Source organism: Leptidea sinapis, chromosome 33, assembly GCF_905404315.1.
Source record: "Leptidea sinapis chromosome 33, ilLepSina1.1, whole genome shotgun sequence".
Lineage (NCBI taxonomy): Eukaryota > Metazoa > Arthropoda > Insecta > Lepidoptera > Pieridae > Leptidea > Leptidea sinapis.
In genome coordinates, this window is record NC_066297.1 from 10,769,233 (window position 1) to 10,793,823 (window position 24,591).

The 24,591-nt window shown below is 36.1% G+C and overlaps 2 protein-coding genes across 2 annotated transcripts in view; both read right to left on the reverse strand.

Annotated features, from left to right (window-relative positions):
* LOC126974639 (cytochrome P450 CYP12A2-like) overlaps nt 1–714 on the reverse strand; it is a 28,298-nt gene extending 27,584 nt beyond the window's left edge. The window contains exon 1 of the mRNA XM_050822167.1: nt 575–714. Coding sequence (XP_050678124.1) covers nt 575–630 — 56 coding nt within the window. The 5' untranslated portion in view covers nt 631–714. The remainder of the gene's footprint in view (nt 1–574) is intronic.
* A 10,776-nt stretch (nt 715–11,490) lies between these two features.
* Nucleotides 11,491–24,591, reverse strand: part of LOC126974647 (cytochrome P450 CYP12A2-like) — a 49,474-nt gene continuing 36,373 nt past the window's right edge. The window contains exons 3-7 of the mRNA XM_050822181.1: nt 17,154–17,272; nt 15,990–16,106; nt 13,699–13,974; nt 11,824–11,972; nt 11,491–11,630 (exon numbers count right to left, since the gene is read on the reverse strand). Of these exons, the coding sequence (XP_050678138.1) occupies nt 11,539–11,630; nt 11,824–11,972; nt 13,699–13,974; nt 15,990–16,106; nt 17,154–17,272 (753 nt within the window). The 3' untranslated portion in view covers nt 11,491–11,538. The remainder of the gene's footprint in view (nt 11,631–11,823; nt 11,973–13,698; nt 13,975–15,989; nt 16,107–17,153; nt 17,273–24,591) is intronic.

The following is a 24,591-nucleotide window of genomic DNA, read 5'->3' on the forward strand; positions in this document are numbered from 1 at the left end:
TAAGTAGCATAAGTAAATCTTTCTGTTTTGTTTTCATATCTTTATATATTAAGTTTTGTATTTTATAGGTTTTATATTTTATCACTTTATTTGCAATTAAATTTAGTATTATTTTATTTATAACAAAGCACCCACATTGTAAGTATTAAGTAGTTTTAAAATTATTTTATGGAACTATAGGTCTCCATTATATAAAATAGTGTAAAGTTTTTGAATTGTGACCGTTTGTATCCTGAATAAATGAAATAAATAAAAAATAATAAATAAATAATTGAGTAATTTGATACTGATATAATACTACTATAAATATAATACAATAGGTATTTGTTGTACAGAAAGATTGGTAGGTATTATAATTCTCAAGTGATATATTTAAAGTGATGATTTCATATATTAATATAAATGCACTTTTTCTATATTACCAGACATTTGAACACATAAAATTACAATTTATGTGTACGAGATAATTTGGCAATTAAAATAGGAATAAGTGTTATTTCATTTGGTTTCAAAAAAAGCCGTGTTTGCTGTGATTAGGATAAAAACGAGCACTTAAATTAAAAAAAAAACTTACATAACATTCTGGTTATTCCTCAGTAGTGTGTGTGATAATCGCTTAACAGATTGCATTGTAACGTACCAGATTGAAAAATACGTATATTTTTTTTTTTTTGAAAATCTGCCTATAACTGCGAACACATCCGTCACTATCAGATGAGCGGAAGGTTGTGCTGGTTTAGAGCAACATTTTGCAACATTAAAAGAATGCACACAATGATTATAACAATTATATTTATTACTAGCTGACCCGACAGACGTTGTTCTGTACATCTATATATATAAAAATGAATTGCTGTTCGTTAGTCTCGCTAAAACTCGAGAACGGTTGGACCTATTTGGGTAATTATGGTCTTGAATTATTTGTGGAAGTCCAGGGAAGGAAAGTTGAATAAATATGAAAATGCTCAGAATTCAATAAAAACAACAATTCAGTTTATCCTTTGATGTGTCCCCCGTCAGAAATGAAATTGAAAGTATAGTTTAAAATGAATAAGTAATAAGAATTTTTATGTCTTTCTAACTTGCTCAGGATGTTAAAAATAAACTTAATTTTAGCTTATTTTTAATAATAATTTTAGCTTAATTATACCTCCTGAGAAACATAGTAAGAAATAAAAATTCTAATTAGTTGTTCATTTGAAACTATTCTTTCAATTTGATTTCTAAACGACGACGGGGGACACATCAAAGGAAAAACTAAATTGTTGTTTTTATTTTATTCCGAGCATTTTCAAATTTATTCACCTTTTAAACCTTCTCTGGACTTCCACAAATAATTCAAGAGCAAAATTAGCCAAATCGGTCCAGCCGTTCTCGAGTTTAAGCGAGACTAACGAACAGCAATTAATTTTTATAAATATAGAAGATGTGTACAACATAATTACAATTTTAAAGTAAATATTCAGATTCATTTCACAGTTCATCAGGTTTTTTCAGCATGGTCAAGTAGCTCCCAAATATCGTTTTTTTTTGTGTGTAGGTTTTTTCAAAAATGATTTCTGTTTTGTTTTCCAAATTCCCCGTTCTTCAGCTATGTGATAACTACAGACATCTATCAGACTACATGAATCGGGCATGTTTGCCGATGCGAAAGTTATTTCGCAGTGGTAAAATGACGGGTTCCGGCTTTTAGGTCTCGCAAACGAAATTCTCATTGTATGCTCTAGAGAGAATCCGGAGAATCTTATACTACAATACTGGCTTTCGTTGCATCGTGACAGTAACCGGAAATAGTTTTATCTGTACTCTTTGTAATTAATTATTATTATTTGTACAAATACCCCGTCGTACGAACCCGTCTTGGGGCAATTTTAGTTAATTAATTTTTTAAGTTATTTAATTTTATACATTTCACTTTAATATTATCATGTATTTATTGTTATAAGGTTTAACTGCTTGAAATTATAAATGACAATATATTCTATATTATTTTTACAGATATACTAATCTTGCTCCGCTTTTCAAAAACCGACGTTCATTTTACCAGAGCGAGATGCATCTTTGACATCACTAAGTTCACAAAATAATATCACTTTCTTCTGCGGCTAACATTGCATTTCTTACATTTTTGTAATGAAACGTGATACAAGTAGTACAGGAGAGAGTTTATTAAATGTTAATAAACATTATATGTGAAAACACTATCCCCCTGATTAAACTTTCATCTGTGTTTGGAAATGGTTAAATAATGCATAATTATATTAGTTGGAAAATATGATATTGTTATAATAGATATTATATTCGAGAATATAATATTCAGTTTTTTTTTTGTTTCTAGAAAATTTTGTATAATTCATATACATTATTTTTCCTTCTACTTTTTTGTTCGTCCTAAGTATACTTAAAGTGTATAATTTGGTAGTTGTAATAATATACTATTTTTTTTATATTATTCACCTCCGTTATCGTTATTATATTGTATATAGTGTGGGAAGATTAAGATAAGTACTATTTTTTCTATTAATGCAAATTTTTGATATTAGAATGAATTTTCTTTATGTATAGGAAGTTTGTTTCAAAAATCGTTACAGTGGGTTCAGCTTATTTATATAATAGTCGTGTGGATTTACAGGTTCTGACTCCCTGGTTTAGGCTCAGTTGTTCGTGATCCCAACTAAAAAAAAAAGGTTTGGTTAAATTTAATTTGTTTATAAAATGTGGGACTCGAACCCGCGTTCCGTTGGAGAACTATTCCAACTGAGTCAACCATTCGAGGAACGTGTGGTTCCTATGTATGTGTGGTTCCTCTGGGTATGTCTTTGTTCAACTCTCAGGTTGTGGCTCGCACGGAACCCGAGAGTTCGCGGGTTCGAGTCCGGCAACATTCATAAATTTTAGTAAATTTCTTGAAGTAGGCGTTACTTTGCGAAAATTCATAATTATCCAAAATCTGGCACGATACCGTCAGATTTTGGCGAGTCAACATGTCCTGAGGATGCCTCGTGTAGAGGCGAAACACGTGTCGAATTGTTTAAAAGTCAAATATTGGCGGAATTAACAAACACTAAAGAAAACTCAAAACATTTGGATAAATTTTAGTCTTAAATTTATTTTGATTAATCCCAGAAGTGAGGGTTATCACTTTAAAATAACAAATTGTTTAAAAAAATTGGAGTCAAACTGAGGGTTTGGTGTATTTTCTGTTTCATGATACCTCTTTTAGTTACATAGTAAGCTATTTAAATTAAACAGTTCCATATCCATTACTAATCACTGGTCATTCAGCTTAATGATTGGTGGGTGACTTTATGTTAATTCCACAAATGTGGTAGAGGGGGTAGAGGTAATTAGCAATAGTGATGCAACGGATCTCTGTTTCTGTTTCCGCAAGTGCGGGAGTTCCGCGCTCTTTTCAACATTAGTTCCTGCTTCAGTTTCCGCTACTTTTTTTTATAACAGAGATAAAATCGGAAGTTTACGACGGCTGATGAATCAATAATGAATTCACAATTTCTAATGTTGGAATCCATGTTAAGTACGAATGAAGACCAGGAAATCTCGACAACAACTAACGAGAGTGACAAACTCCTTTCGGAGATACAGTCACATTTTCAGGAGTAGGTACAATAAAGAAAAGTTCGTATAGTAGATTTCTAATCTAGATTTGGTGTATTTGGTACTTAATAAAGAAATAGATTTGTAATTTTTTTTTCTTCTTTATTTTTTTATTTAATATTATTTACACTTCCATTTCTGCGTCCGATTCCGTTTCTGCTAAAATTTACTTTTGACATCTGTTTCCGTTTCTGTACCTAGTAACTATTGAAACGACAATTCTGTGCTGTGTTCATTTAATTTTAAAACATGACTTAAGTAAAGCATACAATAAAATATCATTTTCAAAATATTTGATGAAATCATTCAAACTATTCTTATACATTCTGCAATTCCATGGAAAAAGCATCAGCTGAAAGCCCTGAGATGGACAATCATATGAATCGAAGTATTGTCCAATACCCTGCTCTCAGTGAGAGCCTGGCTTATTATCACTTTCTTAATTGCTCACAATATAACAAGGCATTTGCAGGGCACGATACAGCGTATATCGGCAATTGGTTTAACGTGTAAACATTATTTTAAATGCTGAGATCAATTTTTCTCAAATAATTCTGTATCTCGATTGAATTCATATTATTTGGGAATAAGGTCTTGTCAGTGGGGGGATTGAATAGTTTTATGAAACTTAATCATATAAGCACGCAATAAGTAAGGTTTTAATGTATCTAATTCGTGTATTTAAAACTTATTGGGTTACAATAAAACAATATATCATTATAAGCGATTCAAACTTGAAAACGAAACCGAAACCTAGTAATTAGTTACAATCTGGAAACGTTGACTCCATTAGGCTATCACTACGAGTAATTGAACTTATCATTTAAGTGTCATTATTTCTCACCACAATATTTGAAAACCAGTTCTAATCATAAACAAAAATAAATAAGATATATAAGTATAAAACACTAGAACTATTTAGAAGCATTGAGGTGTTATATATTTTGTTTGAATTAAATACACTGGACAGCAAAAATAACGGGTCATTTAGAAGAACCGCGAAATCTACCAAAAGTATTTACATAGATTCCTCGTATAAATAATATGTTATAGACAGACTTGTAACGCTTATTATACATATCAAAAGAGGTTGCATTTCAACAAGTTACAGCTTCAAAAAAATAAATGCCCACCGATTTTTCAAAAATATGATTTTTGGAAAAGAAAATTTTCTCGCCTTTGTTTCAATCCGGACTGTCTTCATAAACAGTTTTTTGGCTGGTCACAGTATTTTGTGCATCAACCATCCACCAACATGTCCCATCTACTGATGAATGTACACGAATTATCACCATGGTACAAGAAGGAAGCAGTCAGCGGAGTACTGCTAGAACAGTAGGTGTATCTTTATCCATGGTCCAATGAGTACTCCAGCGATTTCAAGAGACCGGCATGAACATCAGGAAACTAGGGAATGGCAGACCAAGGTGCCAGACAATTACACGAGAAGACCAATTTATCGTGAGCACTATGTTAAGAAACCAACATCTCACGGCTGTTCAGGTCCGAAATAGCCTTAAAGAAATTCACCACAACAAAGTAAGCTCTGAAACGATCCAGCGGCGTCTCTGGGAAGCTGATAAAAAGCCTTATAAGCCCGCAAATGGCCCTAAATTGCTCAGAGAACATCGGGTTACCAGGTTGGTAAGGCTATGTCTCAATTCCTTCCTACAGAAGGATTTGAATGGGTTGATGTTACGACAAATTTTGGTGTTCCTGATGATTTTGAATATGGTTTTATTTTGGTAGTTGATCAAGAATATCATGTTGAACTACATGATGCCCTGTACTTTCCCCGGGGCGTAAGGAGGGGAGGGGAGTCCCAGGCCCATGGGTGTCGTAAGAGGCGACTAAGGGCTTTTTAGAAGTGGGAGAGTCACGCTGCCGTCTTTTGACGTCAGCACAATCGGGCCAGACTCGTCCGGGTTAATTACCACACCCGCACAGAATATCGGCTTGAAGTAGCGGCCTAGTGCCGCTATGTTTCACATAGGTTAGTGTCGAGGACCGGTGGCCATTCCCCCATGGCGTATAGAACTTAGGTTGCGGCGTTGGGCACAAAGGATCTGAACTGCATAGTTCTTAAGAGGAAATACAACCGTACCTCCAGATTTTTGAAGCGGCAAATCGCCCGTGCAAAGTCAAAACACGTCGTCAAAATCGGCGAACAGCTTTCCAGTTACCCGACCGGAACACGCAAGTTCTGGTCGTTGTCGAAAGCCGCTCTTGCTTACTTCAGCCAGCCGTCCATGCCGCCGTTGCACAGAAGAGGAATGACACCCTGGCCCATACGTCAAAAGAGAAAGCCAATCTCTTGTGCGCTCTTTTCGCATCCAACTCGACTCTTGATAACAACGGAAAAACACCGCCGACCATCCCGCGGTGTCAGAGCTCTATGCCTGAAGTACAGTTCAGACTGTTAGACGAGCTCTGTTTTCGTTGGACGTCAGGAAGTCGAGCGGGCCGGATGGCATTTCTCCAATAGTGCTTTGAACGTGTGCCCCTGAGTTGACGCCGGTGCTAACGCGTTTATTCCGGCACTCTTATTGCAAAGGCGTAGTCCCTGACTCATGGAAGTCAGCCCTTGTCCATCCGATCCAAAAAAGGAGACAGTTCGGATCCGGCAAACTTCAGTCCTATTGCTATTACCTCCCTGCTCTCCAAAATCATGGAGAGCATAATTAGCTGTCAGCTCTTGGTGTACCTAGAGGGTAACCAGTTGATCAACGACCGACAATACGGGTTTCGTCATGGTCGGTCGGCAGGTGATCTTATACAACCCATCTATGTGTTAGGTCGGTATACCTAACACAAAGATGGGCTGCGGCTATTGAAAGCAAGGGGGAAGGCCTGGCAGTTAGCCTGGATATAGCGAAGGCCTTTGATCGTGTATGGCACAAGGCGCTCCTCTCAAAACTTCCATCATTTGGGCTTTCCAAGAGCTTGTGCAAGTGGACCTCGAGCTTCCTCACTGGGCGCCGTATTCAGGTCGTTGTCGACGGATATTGCTCGAACCCGAAGCCCGTGAATGCTGAAGTACCCCAAGGCTGTGTGCTATCTCCCACGATGTTTCTTCTGCATATCAATGATATGTTGGACACCTCCAACATTCATTGCTATGCAGACGACAGCACTGGTGATGCCGTATACATGGGCCATGCAGGTCTCTCTCGGGAAATCGTTGACCAGTGCCGGGAGAAACTTGTGTCTTCTATCGAGTCCTCTCTTGAGAAGGTCGCGAAATGGGGTAAATTGAACCTTGTCCAATTTAACCCCAGAAGACTCAAGTTTCCGCGTTTACCACTAAAAAAACCCCATTTGTCGTATCACCGCTCTTCGACAATACTTCCCTTAAAGCCTCGCCTAGTATCGGAATACTGGGTCTCGAATTGTCGGGGACCCAGTGCTCTGTGAACGGCTGGTTCACTTGGCGTTGCGTAGAGACGTCGCTTCATTGTGTGTCTTCTACCGCATTTTTCACGGGGAGTGTTCCGAAGAGCTGTTTAACCTGATTCCTGCCGCCGAATTCCACCTTCGCATGACACGCTACAAGTTAGGTTATCATCCTCACCATCTGGATGTGTGGCGGTCCTCCACAGTAAGGTATTCAAGGAGCTTTCTTCCACGTACTACAAACTGAGTAATGAACTTCCTTGTGCGGTGTTTCCGGGACGATACGACATGGATACGTCTTCAAAAAAAGGGCGTACACCTTCCTTAAAGGCCGGCAACGCTCCTGTGATTCCTCTGGTGTTGCAAGAGATTGTGGGCGGCGGTGATCACTTAACAACAGGAGACCCGTACGCTCGTTTGTCCTCCTCTTCCGTAAAAAATATGATTTACATTCTGACCAACCCTTATGCCTAGAGAATATAAGTTTTGGTAATACAAAAGACTTAAAATTAGGTCCAAAACTTCGTAATAAAAATAAATGTATGATTCACTTCAAAAGGCGAATGGCAGGTTTCAGGGGAAGTCTCGTACACCAAAAAAAGTCGTGTTGGAACATGATATATTTACATTTAATAGATCATTGTATAAGAATATGTTGCATTAATTTTCTTTTCTTTATAAAGTTGGGCTTAAGTTTAGCTTGTTTTTTAAGAAGTTTTGGGGTTATGTTACGACCCCGTTTGCTTGACTGTTAGAGATCAATACCTACACAAATAATTGAAACAAAATCATTCTAATATACACACGTGCATACATATGTATATATACATATTATTTATACAAATAAACGGTCAGATAAAAAAGGAAGAAACATAATTGAACCAAAATATAATATATATACGCGTCGAATTGAGAACCTCCTCCTTTTTTGAAGTCTGTTAAATACTACCTACTGCTCAACTAGCAACAGCGTGTTTTCTTCGTGTAAAACCAGAACTTTCTTATGTTCTAGGATACTTTAGAACTCCCACCAGGCAGTCTACTACTACTACTACATAATATACTACTTGCATATTTTGATAAACAAAAACAACTTTTTCATTAAATAGTGTTTATTGAGACAGATCTTATCTACATGTAGTATAGAAACGTATGGATAGTGCCGCCTTTTCAATCAACTACATTCTTAAAATAACGTCATCCAAGAAGTTAGCTGGTCGCGTCACTCCCTCATGAATGCCCAGGTACCAGATGATACTCATCACATGGGAGCAACCCACAGTTCTCAGCCCTACAATGCAGTTGCAATATAACATATTAATGCAACAACTTATGCATGCAACTTATTATTGCTTCTCTGCCACGATTACCTCGTTCAGATACAATAAAAACAAAGTATGTTTTTCCTGAAGAGTGGCGAGACTTTATTTTTGCCCGAAGCAGCATTGGATTTATTGCCTGAAATCCAGGTATTTGGTCACGGCTCACTTCTAATGTGTAAATACCGTGAAACCTGAAATGTTCACCGACATATGAAAAATTTTTTTTGATAGGTGCCACAAGCAAAAAGAATCAAGTCGGCCATAGTTTGAAGCAAATAATTGGAACTCTTCTGAGTGTATAAGTATGTTGCGTCTGCGATTGTAATGGCTGGTTTGCTCTGACGGAAGATTAGGGTCCCCAAGAGTACCATCTGCAACAATTGAATTTTTTGCTGCCACTTGCTCTCTGCCACATTCACGATCGGCATTTTTGCTGCAATAGTTCAAATTCGGCTCCACAATCACAGCAGAAAATAAGACGTATTAACACAACACAGCATCCTTTTCGCAAAATCAAAACAACATTATAAGCGTCCTTTCGCAAACTGTACAGTTTTTTGAACGAAGGAGCACAAACTCAACTCAACGTCGTTGGGAAAATATGTAGTAATAAATAAGCCGATGTTTCAAAAAACACACAGTACACGACATAAAACAGCTAGTAAATTGAGTTTCACGTTTTTGCAAATGTGAAATTCAAATACCATGATTTTCACTTTGACATGACAGTTATTCTTTTTTTGGCTTGCAAGATTTAAAACAATCGATGGGCATCCCCGAAAAAGGTTGTAAAATAATTTAAATTATGGCGTTCCGTTTCTGTTTAAATTGAGTTTTATTTAATTATTTTCTTCCCCCTACTTTAAAAAAAATTTGAAAAACTGAAAAAAGAGCCAGTTGCGAAATACTTAAGTTGGGAAAATATAAACCCAAAACATTCTTTTAATAGGGCGGTACACCAGATGCCGATGCCGATGATTTAAATCAATGTCACACAATGGGATGAAAATTTGAAAAGATTTAAATATAAACTAGCCACATCTAATTTGGAAGAAGATTTTTATAAATCAATGACTCAAGTATTTGGTTAAAACAATGATAAATATTGAAAAAGAGAAAACGTAAAATTAATGAGCTATTGGGAATATCAGAGTAAAATTCTAGGAGCACAAGATTAAATTGCCAAGCTAGAATTCAATAGCTTATCTATTTTTAATGAAAATTTGGTTGCAGTTCAATTGGTGGGCAACTGGTTGGTTCGAAATTACGAAAGACTAAATTGTTCCATAATAAACTAATTTATTTGGGATTTTGTATATTGGATATTTCTAAAACTCTAATGTACGACTTTCCCTATAACTATAATTATGGTAAATAAGTTTCAAAAGAAATTTAAATTATTGTACACTGGTATTGATAGTTTAATATGTCAAATTTTCATAGATGATTTTTACAGAGATATAAAACCTGTTTTATATTTGCGTTTCGATACCTCTGATTATACAAAAAACAATATATTTGTTTATCTAAAACTATAAAATTTAAAAAACTATAAATAAAATTGATTTCTAATGTGCGGTCTAATTTAATTACAATTATTAGTAATTCGATTTTCGAGTTCTACATGACGTCTTCTATTACAAAATTAAAAGGCGTTTCCATAAAGTTCAGTGTAGAAAATCGGTGTCGCGGTGGAGGTCCATTCCAGCCTACTTTAAACGATGTTATGAATATTTTGAGAAATATTTCAAGTTCCATTTCAGCAATTCGGCGACCTGTAATAAACAATATGATATCATTTTTTTATAAAAATATAGAATCCAAGATTTATACCTAGGTAACGTAAAATTCAATACTCTTTAAATGTGATGACTGCTACCTGAGCCTTCCGGCTTCACCACCAGATCAATTCGATGATACTTTATTATTAGAACCAATAATGTTAATGACTACATTCATCATAAGTGAGTTAGAAATTGGAATAAAAATATCATCAATTCGACGAAAGAGAAAAAGAAAACTGATCTAGTATTTTACTGAGTAAATGTTGATGATATCTATAAAAGACATACTTTTTTTATATCTAATGCAAATATGCTCGCTATTGTTGGATTTTGCCAAAGATCAAACATTTTTGAATAAGATTTATATCATTATTATATGTGTGTATCTTGATTTTATTTTATTTTTTGTTAAGTGCTAAAGCATTATCTTATTATTCAAAAATAGCTTAAAATGGCTTATCATACAGTCTGTCAAAAGAAACCCAGTGTATAAAATTAAATAAAACAACAATAAGCAGAAATTTTTTACAGTCCAAAATGTTAAAGATTATAATAATAACTTCACCTATACAGCTTCGTGCTCCAAAACCAAAAGGATTGAACGCAAATGGATGCGCATTTCCATGATAGAGAGGATGATGTTTCTCTACAAACCATCTGTCTGGAATAAATTCAGTCGGTCTTGGATAGTGGGTATCCATCATCGAAAGTAATTGGTGACCGAATGACACTTGCATCTGCAAATATGGAATATCTTTAAAAAAACATTGTTAAAATTCAATTTCAATACAATCTTGTTCATTAATGGATCGGTAACAAAGATAATTAATGGCCTGTCACAAATGATCATAAGTTAAATCGAACTTAAATATTCCATTTATTTTTTACATATGGTATAAATCAAAGTGATATCAAAATTACTGTATACATGTAGGTCAAGAAAAAACATTTATGAATGTCAAAAAAAATATTTTTCTTGTTGAATCTGCTGCTACATTGTAAAGGTTTGAGCTAATGAGAAGAAGTAGCAAGAAGCTCTTTGCTACTCGTTTAAATCAGAATATAAAATTTTCCATAGTAAATTAGGTACCTAAGGATGATTATTTTTTAATAAAAATTTTAGGCGAATTTGGACTTTACTCAAACATATCTCTTATTATATAATTGGTGTTTTTGGATCGTAAAAATCAACTAGTTAAAGTCTGTTATATATTTCACAAATAAAAGTAACTACTATAATTAGAATTCAAAAATGTTTCCGATAGATTACTTATTAATTGGGAGCAAATGAATACCTACTTACATTTTCCGGTACATAATATCCAAAAAGTTGATATGGTTTTGTTGTGACTCTTATATTTCCCATAGCTACTGGGAGCATCCTCATAGACTCCTTTATAACTGATTTTAAATACAATTCCTGCTCATCCCCACGAATCAGATGATCTCGTAAATTGTTTTGTACTGTTGGATTTATTGCAAGGAGATATAACGTATTGAATATTGTATTTGCCACCTTTAAAAATAAACGTGTGTAAATATCTCACACTAATAATAGTTTTGCAATTATTAAATAAAATAATATATTCTTATACGAAATTATGCTAGAATTTTTTGTTTGATTCAAGAAATACGAGCTTTATATGAATATCTTAATTCTTTGTGTTAATATTGTTACATTAATAAAACTTAAAATATTTATTACAAACTTGCCGTATCTACTCCGCCAAATATAAGATCCCCCGCTAGAATAACAGCTAAATTTTCATCGATTGCCAGTATTTTTTCTAGAACACTGATTTCAGATTCTTTCACAGAAGAATTTCTGTGGGCACTTTTAATAAAGTATTGAATTAACCTGAAAAATATTTGGAAAACATTTTAAAATAAGTGCATTGAAAGCAATTCTTTTATTTTGTAACACACATTAGTACCTACTTTGTGTTTTGCGATATATTTTGTATTTACGGAAGATGACAAACGAGCATACGGGGCTATGAAGATGGAAAGTGATCACCGCAACTCATAATCTCTTGTAACAGAGGCATCGCAGGAGCGTTGCCGACCTTATAAAGCTTTGAATAAACGTAAATATAAATTCAAAAACCGAAAACACGAGAACTGACGGGCAAGATTTGAACTGGAGTCTTTATAAATATGTGAATTATTATCTGTGATATTATACCCTTAGGTGTCTTAAAGTCAATCACCATATTGTATTGATTTTACATAAAATTCATCATTGTTATGTTAGCACAACGATGCCTATTTCTGCCGTGAAGCAGTAATGTGTAAGCATTACTATGTTTCGGTCTGAAGGGTGCCGTACCTAGTGAAATTACTGGGCAAATGAGACTTATCATCTTATGTCTCTAGGTGACGAGCGCCATTGTTGTGCTGCTCAGAATTTTTGGGTTTTTCAAGAATCCTGAGCGGCACTGTATTGTAATGGGCAGGGCGTGTCAATTACCATCAGCTGAACGTCCTACTCGTCTCGTCCCTTCGTTTCCTTAAAAAAAAGCAGTGGTGCAAAATAAGACAGCTAGCGTATGTCAGTTTCGAATACTCCTGAGGAAAATACAAAACGTTAAGTAAAGGGTTTGTAGGGTTGTTTTTTTCAATCGACAAATTTTATAGATACGCTTTTTGGCTCTCCTTACATTTTTAACAACTAAGGCAAGAATGAATTAAAAACCAGAGCGAGAGAGAATGAGAAATAGAGATTAAGTAAACAGTATTGATGGTTGACCCTTAAGAAGATTTCATAGCAAGAAAGCCGAGAAAGAATTACAATGCTCAGTTTATTGTTTCAGTCGCGGGGAATCGGTGATATCTACTGACTTATCAAAAATGTTTTTGTAAGTCCTATTGAAGTAACGAGTTACAAGTTCGATGTTTTCCAATAGTCTGGGAGATTTCAGTTTTTATGGAAGAGGAGAACAAACAAGGAGATACGATACCCCGGACGTGCAATAACCTGAGAACATATTGTTAAGTGGAGGGGAGGAACCGGAGGCGTGTATAGAGCAGAAAATATGGATAAATATCGAATTCTAATGTTCACTAGCAAATGTTACTGATCAGGAAATAGTTACATACAGGCTGTTTGAAATAAAAATATTCAAATAGCTTTTAGAACAAAAGAACGACAACCCATATAGCCGAATGGTTAGTGACCCTGACTATTAAGCTAGAGGTCCCGGGTTCGAATCCCGGTAGGTGCAATCATTTGTATGATGAATATGGATGTTTGTTTCCGAGTCATGGATGTTTATATGTATTTATGTATGTTTAAGTAAGTACTTGTACCCATAGTACAGAATATGCCTAGTTTGGGGCAAGATTATTTGTGTAAAAGTGTGTCAATATTATTATTACTAAAGAGTTCTATAATATCTAAGTCTTTAATTAGAAAATTTTTAAAATTTAAATTTTTTTATATTAAGCGTTATTAATTTTGAAATATTTACGAAAAAGTGCAATTCTCCTCTCCTTGGCAAACGATCCATATCTTAATAATATTATCTTCAATACTTTAATAATTTTATACTTATTATAGCAATGATCGAATGATAATTATTTACTTTTCTTCCTCCTCGTACATCGCCATAGCTTTTCTGAAAGCCGATGTAGAGATGTATCTCCAAAGACTGGGCTTAAATTCCAACTGATCAATAGTATCAAAGAATTCCTGAATTATCTTGACAAACTTCTTTGCAGGTGAATTTTCCGGTAAGTTGGGATCGAAGCAATGTAAACGTCGACCAACAGCAATCACACAAATGCTTTCTAAGGCCCATAATTTAACGATCATATCAAGTTTGCACGAACTATTTTCATTATTCCGCATCATTTTTATCCTGCAATTAATAAAGCAACACAGTTATATTGGCTTCATCAAGTAAACTAAGGTAGAAGCACACGTTTATTTAATTAGACTAATTGACTCCTGAGTTAGGTGAGCCTTGATGTAATTTGCAAGTAATTGAATCGAAATATTGCTTTACCTAGTAATGGGGATTTTTTTATGAAAATAAGGAAAGAAATGAGCAAGACGTTCAGCTGATGGTATTTGATACGCCCTGCCCATTAAACTGTGCCGCTCAGGATTCTTGAAAAACCCAAAAATTTTGAGCAGCACCACAATGGCGCTCGTCATCTTGTGACATAAGATTTTAAGTCTCATTTGCCCAGTAATTTCACTAGCTACGGCACCCTTCCGACCGAAACCCATAATCTAGCCGGCATCCTGTCGAAAGGAGCCTGTAACATTCTGTGTTACATTGAGTAATTAATATTATACAGGCTTTTAGCATAAATTAAATCCTTTGATCAATTTACAATATAAAACATAAATTTATGTTTTTATGCAAATTACATTTTTAAGCAAAATTTATGAACGATGCGGGACTCGAACCCGTGACCTCTCTAGTTCCGTTCGAGCGCTCTTACCAACTAAGGCAACAAATTAATCCCAGAAGTGAGGAATATCACTTTAAAATAATAAATTGCTTAGATTTTGAAGGGGACATCACAAGTTAATTTCTTGGTATGCCAGTATTGGTGTTGAGCATGGTATCAACTGTAAAGTAGATCCTGTAGATGGAGCCACAACCTGAGAGTTGAACAAGACATACCAACATTTGCGAAGCATGTGTCACTCGAAGTGTTGGCTCAGTTGGAAAGAGCGCTCGGGTGGAATCCGAGAGATCGCGGGTTCGAGTCCCGCATCGTTTATAAACTTAGACTTTATTACACGCATTTACATATTTATTTTAAAACAAATATTAAATTGATTATATTCAATTAGATCATTGAGACAAAAGCGTTCCTCAAAGATCTTCACGATAATCAGTCCTACGCTACCCTCATCCAAAGTTTTCCGGCAATCTTGACCAGATCATCGGTCCATATTGTAGGGGGCCTACCAATACTATGTCTTCCGGTACGTGGTCACCAGCCCGACTAACTATGTGCCCTGCCCACTGCCACTCCAGTTTCACAATCACTTGGGCTATGTCGGTGGCTTTGATTCTCCTACAGATCTCTTCATTTCGGATTCAATCTCGCAGAGTAACTCCAAGCACCTCATATACCGTTTGAGCGACCATGAGCTTTTTATCACGCCTTTGGTTAGCGACCACCCACCGAAAATCATCACTAGCAATACACACCGGTTAAAGATCTTAATTTTCAGATAATGTGGTATTTGGGACGAGATTTTATGGAGCTGTCCGAACGCTGCCCATCCAAGTTAGATTCGACGAGTGCCAAACTGGATCTGCCTAACTGGATTGTTTGTATGTAGACATACTTGTCGACAATTTTGAGAGAACAGTTCCCAACTGTTACGAAAGTAGGTGCAACATGGACATTTGACATGATATTCTTTTTGTCCATGTTCATTTTGAGACTTTGGGAGCTGTATAATAATGAGGCCATCGAGCATATGGCTTAAGTCTTACATGGTCTCAGCCATCATTACGATATCATCTGCGAATCGAAGGAGAGTGATGTATTCGCCGTTGAAATTGATGCTCAGCTCATTCCAGTCCAGAAACTTAAGGACATCTTTCAATGTAGCGGTGAACAGGTTCGGCGATATGACATCGCCTTGTCTGACTCCCCACTGCAGTCGGACAGGCTTCGAGAACTGATCATCGAGACGGACTGACATAATCAATGTGGCACCTCTGGAGAGACTGCAGCACGATATACATAAGAGTATATTCAATTGAAATTAACATGGGATCGAAATCAAGATAATATTTATAAAGTACTTCTACGTATTCAAAGATAATGTGGTTTGTATATGACCTGAAAGTTTGATTCCAAACACCCTGATTTGTAGAAAAAATATGAATATATATCTTACTGTTTTATCAACTCCAGAGTGACCTCGCTAATTATATTCTTGTACTGCCTAATAGTCTTCAGCTGTAATATTATTGGATTGACTGTAGTTCTTAACTCTTTCCATTTCTCACCTTGACTATAATTTAGAAAAAGTATAATATTATTATAATTAACACCACCTCAAATTACCATACATAATTAAGTATATAATAAGAAGCATCTACAAAAGGTATTTTGCGCGTCTTGACGTAGATTTATGTATATTTTAATGTAATTTTTTTTGTTAAATAAATACATGGAATATTTTTTTATTTTTTTTTCTTTTTTACCATATAAGGTAGATAACATATATGTAGATTAAACAAAATTTTTAAGCACTTAAACTTTATAATGCTTATCTGTACATTATGTTAGCTGCTTAATTTGTAATTACAAAAATATTATTGGTTCATAGATTATCAATTGCTTAGTGAACAATAAAAATAAAAGTATAAACTTAACGTTTACAATTACAAATTAATTGTGTTAGTCATTCAGTTAGCTGTCTGCAGATAAAATTATATCAAGGATGGATTTTGTAAATAACATATTATATTAGGTACACAAGTTTAAACTGGTTTTATAAGCACCATAGGTATTTTTGTACATCGTAACCGAGCGCCACCTCCTTGGAAATGTAAAATTTTGTAAGCCTTATTATGTCTGTATCAAATTAATTTTTATCTAATCTAACGTAATTTTTTGGTTTGCAGTTATAGTAATGTAAATTTGCAACGTTATAAATAAATATATTTTTGTCTTATGAGTCCGTAGGGACACAACCGAATAAGGCCAGCAGTCCAAAGCAGGAATACCACTCTCCCACTTAGAACCGACGTGAAATACGACGACGTTCAGTGTGTGGACTATCCGAAGGCCTTTTATGGGGACTCACCAGTACCCTTGAAAACTTGCTCCTGCAGAGGTCACGAAGCTACGGGTTTAATAAATAAGATAAAAAATACAACAACAATTACATGCGTTTTAATACTTTAAAAATATCTTATTAAAATATTATTATAGTTTTGTTAAATTATCTCAGTGGGTGAATTGATTCCAAAGCATTCGCACTAGTCGTTTTTAGAATTCCTAACAGAGAGACGTAATTATTTCTAACGTAAGACATCAAAATTTATAAACTTACTCATTAGCCAATCCAGTTGGTTGATTAGTATCCCGAATCTGCTTACTATAGTTTTTTCTAAAGTAATCCAGAGTTTCGAATCCGGGTCGATATGGTAACCAATTTTCCCCACGTAAAACCTTTGAAATTAAGAAAATTTATTGAAGTAGGCGTTATTATGCGGAAATCCATAATTATCCAAATGATTTGAGTTTTCTTTAGTGATAATTCCGCCAATAAGTCTTGTCTTTAAACAATTCAACACGTGTATCGCCTCTACACGAGGCATCCTCAGGACATGTTGAGTCGCCAAAATCTGGCACGAGACTCCTTGAGTCTCATAAAATCATTTGGATAACTTTGAAATAAATTAAATTAGGTTTTTTAATTGGAAAAAGAGAGAAGATGAGTAAGACATTCTAGTGGTGAGTGATACGACGCCCTTAATTATTGATTGAACCCAAATATTTTAGCGGTATCGCAATTGCGCTCTATAATAAAAAGCCTTTTATTTCTTGCGTTCCTTCATTCATTCCTAGTTCATTTTTCAGTAAAAATGTGCATGCAAATTTAATTACAGGTACCATTTTATTTTGCTTATTTTGATGCATTTCAAAAGAACTTAGAAATTATTATTTTTTTATGAAAATACGGGACGAGCCGAACAGGACGTTCAGATGATGGTAATATCAAATACGCAATGCCCATTACAATACAGTGCCGCTCAGGATTCTTGAAAAGCCCAAAAATTCTGAGCGGCACTACAATTGCGCTCGTCACCTTAATAATAATAATAATAAATTCTTTATTTCGACCAACAAAGGATCATAATGTGTTAGTAACAAAATACCTTAAAACCTAGTGTTAGTACAAGATATCTTAAAATCTAAACCTTCCTAATCTATCACAGGACCGACTTGTCAGCACATGTATCAAACAGCAGTGGTTCAGGTACTGACAATCGAACCTGTGAGAAAATGCCCTCTGAATACCATTGGGGCTAGCCCAGACCCTACGCAACAGGGACGTACACCGCTCACGCATAGTCGGATAAAATCAATCTACGCGTGCCTCAGCAAACATCCCCGACGCGCTGCAGTATCGTGGCAGCCCCAATAACATTCTGAACGCATTATTATACTGAACACGCAGGGCATTGTACTGCTTCTGCGCAAAGTCGACCCACAGTCTGCTCGTGTAAAATGAGGTGCAGTATGCTTTGAAGAGTGTAATCTTTACTGGCACGGTACAGCGAGCAAATCTCCGGATGATCATATCCGCCCTAACAGACAACGCCCTGCGCTCTCTCTCGATATCTGCATCATCCTTTAAGTCAAAGGTAACATGCCCTAGGTATTTAGATTGATCCACTCTCTTCAGTGGTGTCCAATTTGATTGTCGGAATAAGGGATGGGAGTGGTTTCCCCTTCGCCTGAAAGACCATGCACTCGCTCTTTTTTACATTGTAGATCAGACCATGACTGCGGGCATAGTTTTCACATATACCCATCAGTTTCCTCAAACCACAGACAGACGCACTCAACAGCACCATGTCATCTGCGTAACTAATATTATATAAACAGACTCCGTCAATATGACAACCGACACGTGTGCTGCTGAGATCGCCTATCAGTCCATTGATGTAAAGGTTGAAGAGTTTAGGCGAGGTTAGACCGCCCTGCCTCACCCCACACTCCAACCTATACGGTCTAGAAAAGCCTTCCGACCATCGCACGACATTGATCTGGTTCCGATACCAAAATGTGAAGGTTTTTATGAGCTCGTCAGGCATACCCGTGTTCCTTAGTTTTTGCCACATAATATCATAATTAACCAGATCAAATGCCTTGGACAAATCGAGAAAGCAAGCATATACCGGCGTTTGTCGCTCTGAGTAATACCCGACAGTTTGCTTCAAACACAAAATGGCAGACTCCGTGGACAGGCCGGGTCTAAAACCAAACTGATTGTCGTGTAAGTTGAGGTATCTGTCAAGTTGTGCACAAAGCAAACCGTCAAGTACTTTAGCAATACGCTAATATCCCCGGTTTTGTTTTAACAATTGGTACCACCACAGTTTTCATGAGTGCCGCAGGTAGGTATGAATGTCTGATACATATGTTAAATAAATTTCCAAGCACGCTAGGGAGATGAGGACCCGCATATTTCAGATGTTCAATGCTAAGTCCATCGTGGCCAGGAGACTTTCCCCGCGACATAGAACAGATTACTTCAGTAACGTCACTCGCTGTAAATCGGATACCACCCATACACACATTTCCCCATCTCTCCTCGAATATGATAGCCCCAATGGTGATCTCACTGTGCAGTGATCTTTGAAAACATCAGCTATGAGGCTGTGATCACTAACTCCTTCAACTAGCCTTCCAGAATTCTCGAAAATCATGGTGTGAGTGATGTGAAGCCAGAATGTCCATTCTGATCTGCTCGCTATTATTTTCATCATCATCATGGCATCACTTTAAGCGCGACTTAAAGACACTCCGGCTTCTTTGCATGTCCTCATACACATGACCCGCTGTTGGTTTAGCACACCATATCCACATCAAAAAAGCAGACCCTGGCCTCTCGATGAGCGGCTTGAACATACCTATTCCATCCTACCACAGGCCGCTTCCTCCTACACCTAACAACATTACTGGATTGAGAGGCAGCTTCCGTTAAAGTAGTAACAATAGTATCGTACACTTGGTCGATAATATTTAAATTATGCATAATTTTACAACCACTATCACAGAGATTTTCATTTACTGGTTGTAATGTACTCAATTTCTCTTCACATAATTCACTATATAAGCCCGTCTGTTCCGGGTTTCTATTTCCCCACAGTACGTTATTAAATTTAATGATGCACGATATTTTTGGTTTAATATAATCTAAATTAGTTTCTATAATTAATGGATAGTGGTCTGACCTTAACACATCATATAGTACAAAAATATTAACAATAGTCGTTAAAGCAGACTTCGTAGTAATACAGTGGTCTAGCCAGCGTCTCGACCCGTGAGCCTCGCTAACATAGCTGTACGTGTCCGACGCTATACCCAAAAGCTGAACGTCCGCACAGGTCCATTCTAACTCATTACAAAAAGATGTTAACTCATTATTAAACGATTCGTTCGGATGCGCGTTAATAAACCGACCCCCCCCTTAGTCCCCGAGTATATAAACCGACTCAATGTTTTCGTTATTCATGATAGCACTCACCGAGCTAAGGCAATCCGTAAATTCCGGGAGGTTTATTACTGTATCCGTTGGCGTATAAACACTAAACACTAGCACTGACCTTTACCCTAATTTTGAAAGACACTTTTCCTCCAAAGCAAAGCAACGCCACTGTAGGGCCGGCCACGCAGCAATCCTGCCGCCGTATCCACAGCGGTTGTACCGGTACAACAAAACTCCCCATTAATACTGTTGAGGGACGGTATATCGTGAGGAAGAATCCACGTTTCTTGCAATGCCAAAATGTCCGAGGTCATACATAACTGTCTTACACTTTCTAATGAGCGCTTTAGCCCCTTACAATTAAAACTGGCTAATTTTATGTTAGTCATTTACAAAGGAGCGCATGGTCGTTCATGGTGGTTTTGGACACAGCCTCAGGCCAAAGCTTTTCATCTAAATATATGGATAATTTAGTCTCGAGCACAGAGAATTTATATGCATTAAATTCCTTTTCCTTGTGGATAGAAAGCTTTTCTGCCACGATAGTTTCCTTCATTTTGTGGAAAATATATACCGCTATATCTTTATCTGTTGCTTCCTTATGCACCTTCGTAAGAAAAATCGGTACATATTTTATCGCTGCCCTAAAACTACTACTCTTATCTTTAGAGACCCCTGTTTTGCCTATATATCTATAGGAGCTGGGCTTAGCTTTTCGGCGCTGTACCGTTGTCCATTCACCTCCAGTTTTAGTTACCTCAGCAAAGGAGGCGCTAGCTCGTTGCGGCACCAGCTGATTTGTGCGATCAATCGTATCGTCCGATGACGAGTTACATAACCACACTCGCCCCGCGCCGCTCTCTTTGCGGGGTTCAACCGGTTGATGCGTAAAATCTTCGTTAATTTTCTGACTACCCTCATTATAACTTTTATTTATATTCGAACAACAACTATAATTGAAATTTAAGTTACTATCTTTTCTAGTATCATGTTTCGAATGGTCACCTTGGTTCGAAATAAAACTTTGGTCTAAGTAAGACATAGGTCCATCCGGGCTGCTGTCGCGATACGCGCCCCTTTTCACATTAACTTTAATAGCTGAAAATGGTTGTGAAATCTGTTTAAAATTAAGACACTCCTTTTTTATGTCTTGGAGTTGTTTCGTGGTCACATACGATTTTTTAATTGTCTTGATATCAGCCTGAATAATGGCCATGTCTTTGAGGAATTTAGAAACATCAAGATGGTCGAATGTAATCGGTGGTAGCTTATCAAGGTCCCGAGCCACAAAAAAAAAATTAAGACATAAGATGTTGTCTTATTTGCCCAGTAATTTCACTAGCTACGGCGCCCTTCAGACCGAAACACTGTTATGCTTACCCATTACTGCTTCACGGCAGAAATAGGCGCCGTTGTGCATCCTCTGCAAAGGAGATAAGTAAATATTTATTTTTAAAACTAACCATAATATAAAGCAGAAAATATAATTTAACTGGAATTACCATATCCATTGTTTTTTCTGTTATTAAAGATCATTAACATATGATTCTCGTTGAGATCAATGTTAAGATTCCGATTTAAGTTTTTGCATTTTTAAAGTAAAAAACAATCAAACTATAAACTAAATAAAAACGCGCCCGCTCATTGTTAAATTATCACTTTAAGTAATGAAATATCATGGACTGAATTAGTTGTATTGCGAATTTATAGGTATTTCCAGGTAAAAAAATAGATTCTTAATAAGTAGTCACCAACATATTATATACTAAAATCTTCTCCGAAACACGCTGCATGTAATGGTAGAAGAGTTATTCTAATGGTTCAGTAGTTTTCGCAGTATAACCGAAGGAAAAAACGGTCCAAAACCATACATTTATTAGTACAATATAGATTCTTGGGATACACTCTGACGTCACAGAAACCCCGCGAAAAATAGCGCGTTTGAATAGCCGAAATATATCGCCGGGAAATAATATTTATTTTTTAATTGAATAAGAATGTTTTTATCTATAATTTGATGTGTTTGATAATTTTTAGGATGTAAAAAATCAAATTTAAATATTTTTAAAATTCATGCATATAGCCTATTAAGAGTTATGCCCACATTAATATTGTTCCCCGATATTTTCTGAGCAAGAATCCAATTTTTAAGAAGTGTGTAATTTTAAAAATTGATGTCATTGATCAGAACAAATATGAACTAACAGAAGAACAAAAAAGCGGCCAAGTGGCAGTTGGACTCGCCCATAAAAGGTTCCGCAGCAGCAAGTAACATAATATAAAAGTTATATATAATGGAAAATGATATTAATTATTTAAATTGAAAAGGCTAAAAATCTTTGATCAAAATTATACAGTCCAAATAAGCTCTCATTATTTATACGTATTTAAAAAAAATTGGCTATGACGTACACGGACAGGCAGACATGACGAATCTATAAGGGTTCTGTTCTTTGCCATTTGGCTACGGAATCCTAATAAAGGTGATGTTGTGTTATGATCAAATGAACCTCTACACTTGTTTATAGTGACAATAATTATAAATTATAATGTCATAGCACATAAAAACTAATTAGCGAGCTATATATATTAAGTTGGATGAGGGCAGCGCAGGACTGATCGCCATTGTCCAGCAGTGGATGATGAGGAGGAGGCGGAAGATATAATGTCCACGTCTGTTGGGTAATTTTAAGAACTTCAAATTAAGTTTTGCTGCCATGAATGGTTTATAGTTATCTATACTAATATTATAAAGAGGAAAGATTTGATTGTTTGTTTGTTTTCATTGAGTAGGCTCCGCAACTACTGAACCGATTTGAATAATTCTTTCACTGTTGGGAAGCTACATTATCCCCGAGTGTTATAGGCTATATAACATTTAAAAAAAATTAGGGATCCCTACTAAAAGTCCAGTAATGTAACCCAAAGGTGTAAAAATACGTACGCGAACGACGTCGCGGGGTATCAGCTAGTAATTTATACGTCTAGAAAGAGCCTCTTGCTTGCGACAATTCATAACTTTAACTTTTAACCGTAACCGTAACCGTCTATACTTCGCCGATTATAGCTATCTATAATGCTAAGTAGCTAAATAGCAATCTGTCAAAAGTTTCAAATAAAAATTCGATATTGACTTGATATTCCACTTTTTAACTTAAACATTAGCTATTAGCCAAGGAATACGATGGTGCAACACATTCCACAGTCTATGTTTAAATCGGCATTACTGTTAACCTTAAATGATGCAACCCAGGCTTAATATTTGTAATTGTAAACCTACTGTACACTCACTATTGTCATAACTAATTAGATTTTTATATAAGTTGACATATAGATGCGTACTTACTCGTGAGGATGCTTCAGCATCAAATAAAAATACTATCGGTCTTCTTCCAAGAATACCATTCAATTTGACTATAGGTCCGTAGTTTTTATATAAATGATGTTGGAATTCATATCCACTGCAATCGTGTAGAGGGCCTGTAAATCATTTGCTGTGACTGTATCTCCATACAAATTATACTTCCTTAGTTCTACAGCAAAACCTATGTATTTCACCTATTTTCATAGTATTGTGTGTTACAAAACTATGTTTTTTGTAAAAAGAGGAAAAACTATTTGTATAACTTAGGTTCTCGAGAGCAATTAAAAGAACAGTGTACGGTCAACAGCATGTCGACTGTACATCACGTTTCGCGTATCAGCGTTTACGTCGCCTCGCGTTATTTCCTAAGTAATATTGTAACCAGTTCGCGACAAGCCGCCGATCGATTCGCGTGCTCATTACCATACCAACATTTTACCATTTTACCATATAGCATAAGTTAAGGTTTCAATATACCATTTGAGCCTAACTTGTGTTTTACTCTGTACGGAACCAAACCACCGTACATTGTGGTCCTTCGAGCCGGAGCCGACAGAGGCATTAAAAACAACTCGCGTGGCATTCGTCGCGAATAGGGTGAAGCTCCTGTAGTGCATAGGCATTGTGGTCCTTCGGCCTTTTGTTAACCAGTGACAAATTTTTTTTTTTAACCATTCCAAGGACATTGTGGTCCTTCGGCCTTTTGTTAACCAGTGACAAATTTTTTTTTTTTTTAACCATTCCAAGGACATTGTGGTCCTTCGGCCTTTTGTTAACCAGTGACAAATTTTTTTTTTTAACCATTCCAAGGACATTGTGGTCCTTCGGCCTTTTGTTAACCAGTGACCAGAATTTTTTTTAACCATTCCAAGGACATTGTGGTCCTTCGGCCTTTTGTTAACCAGT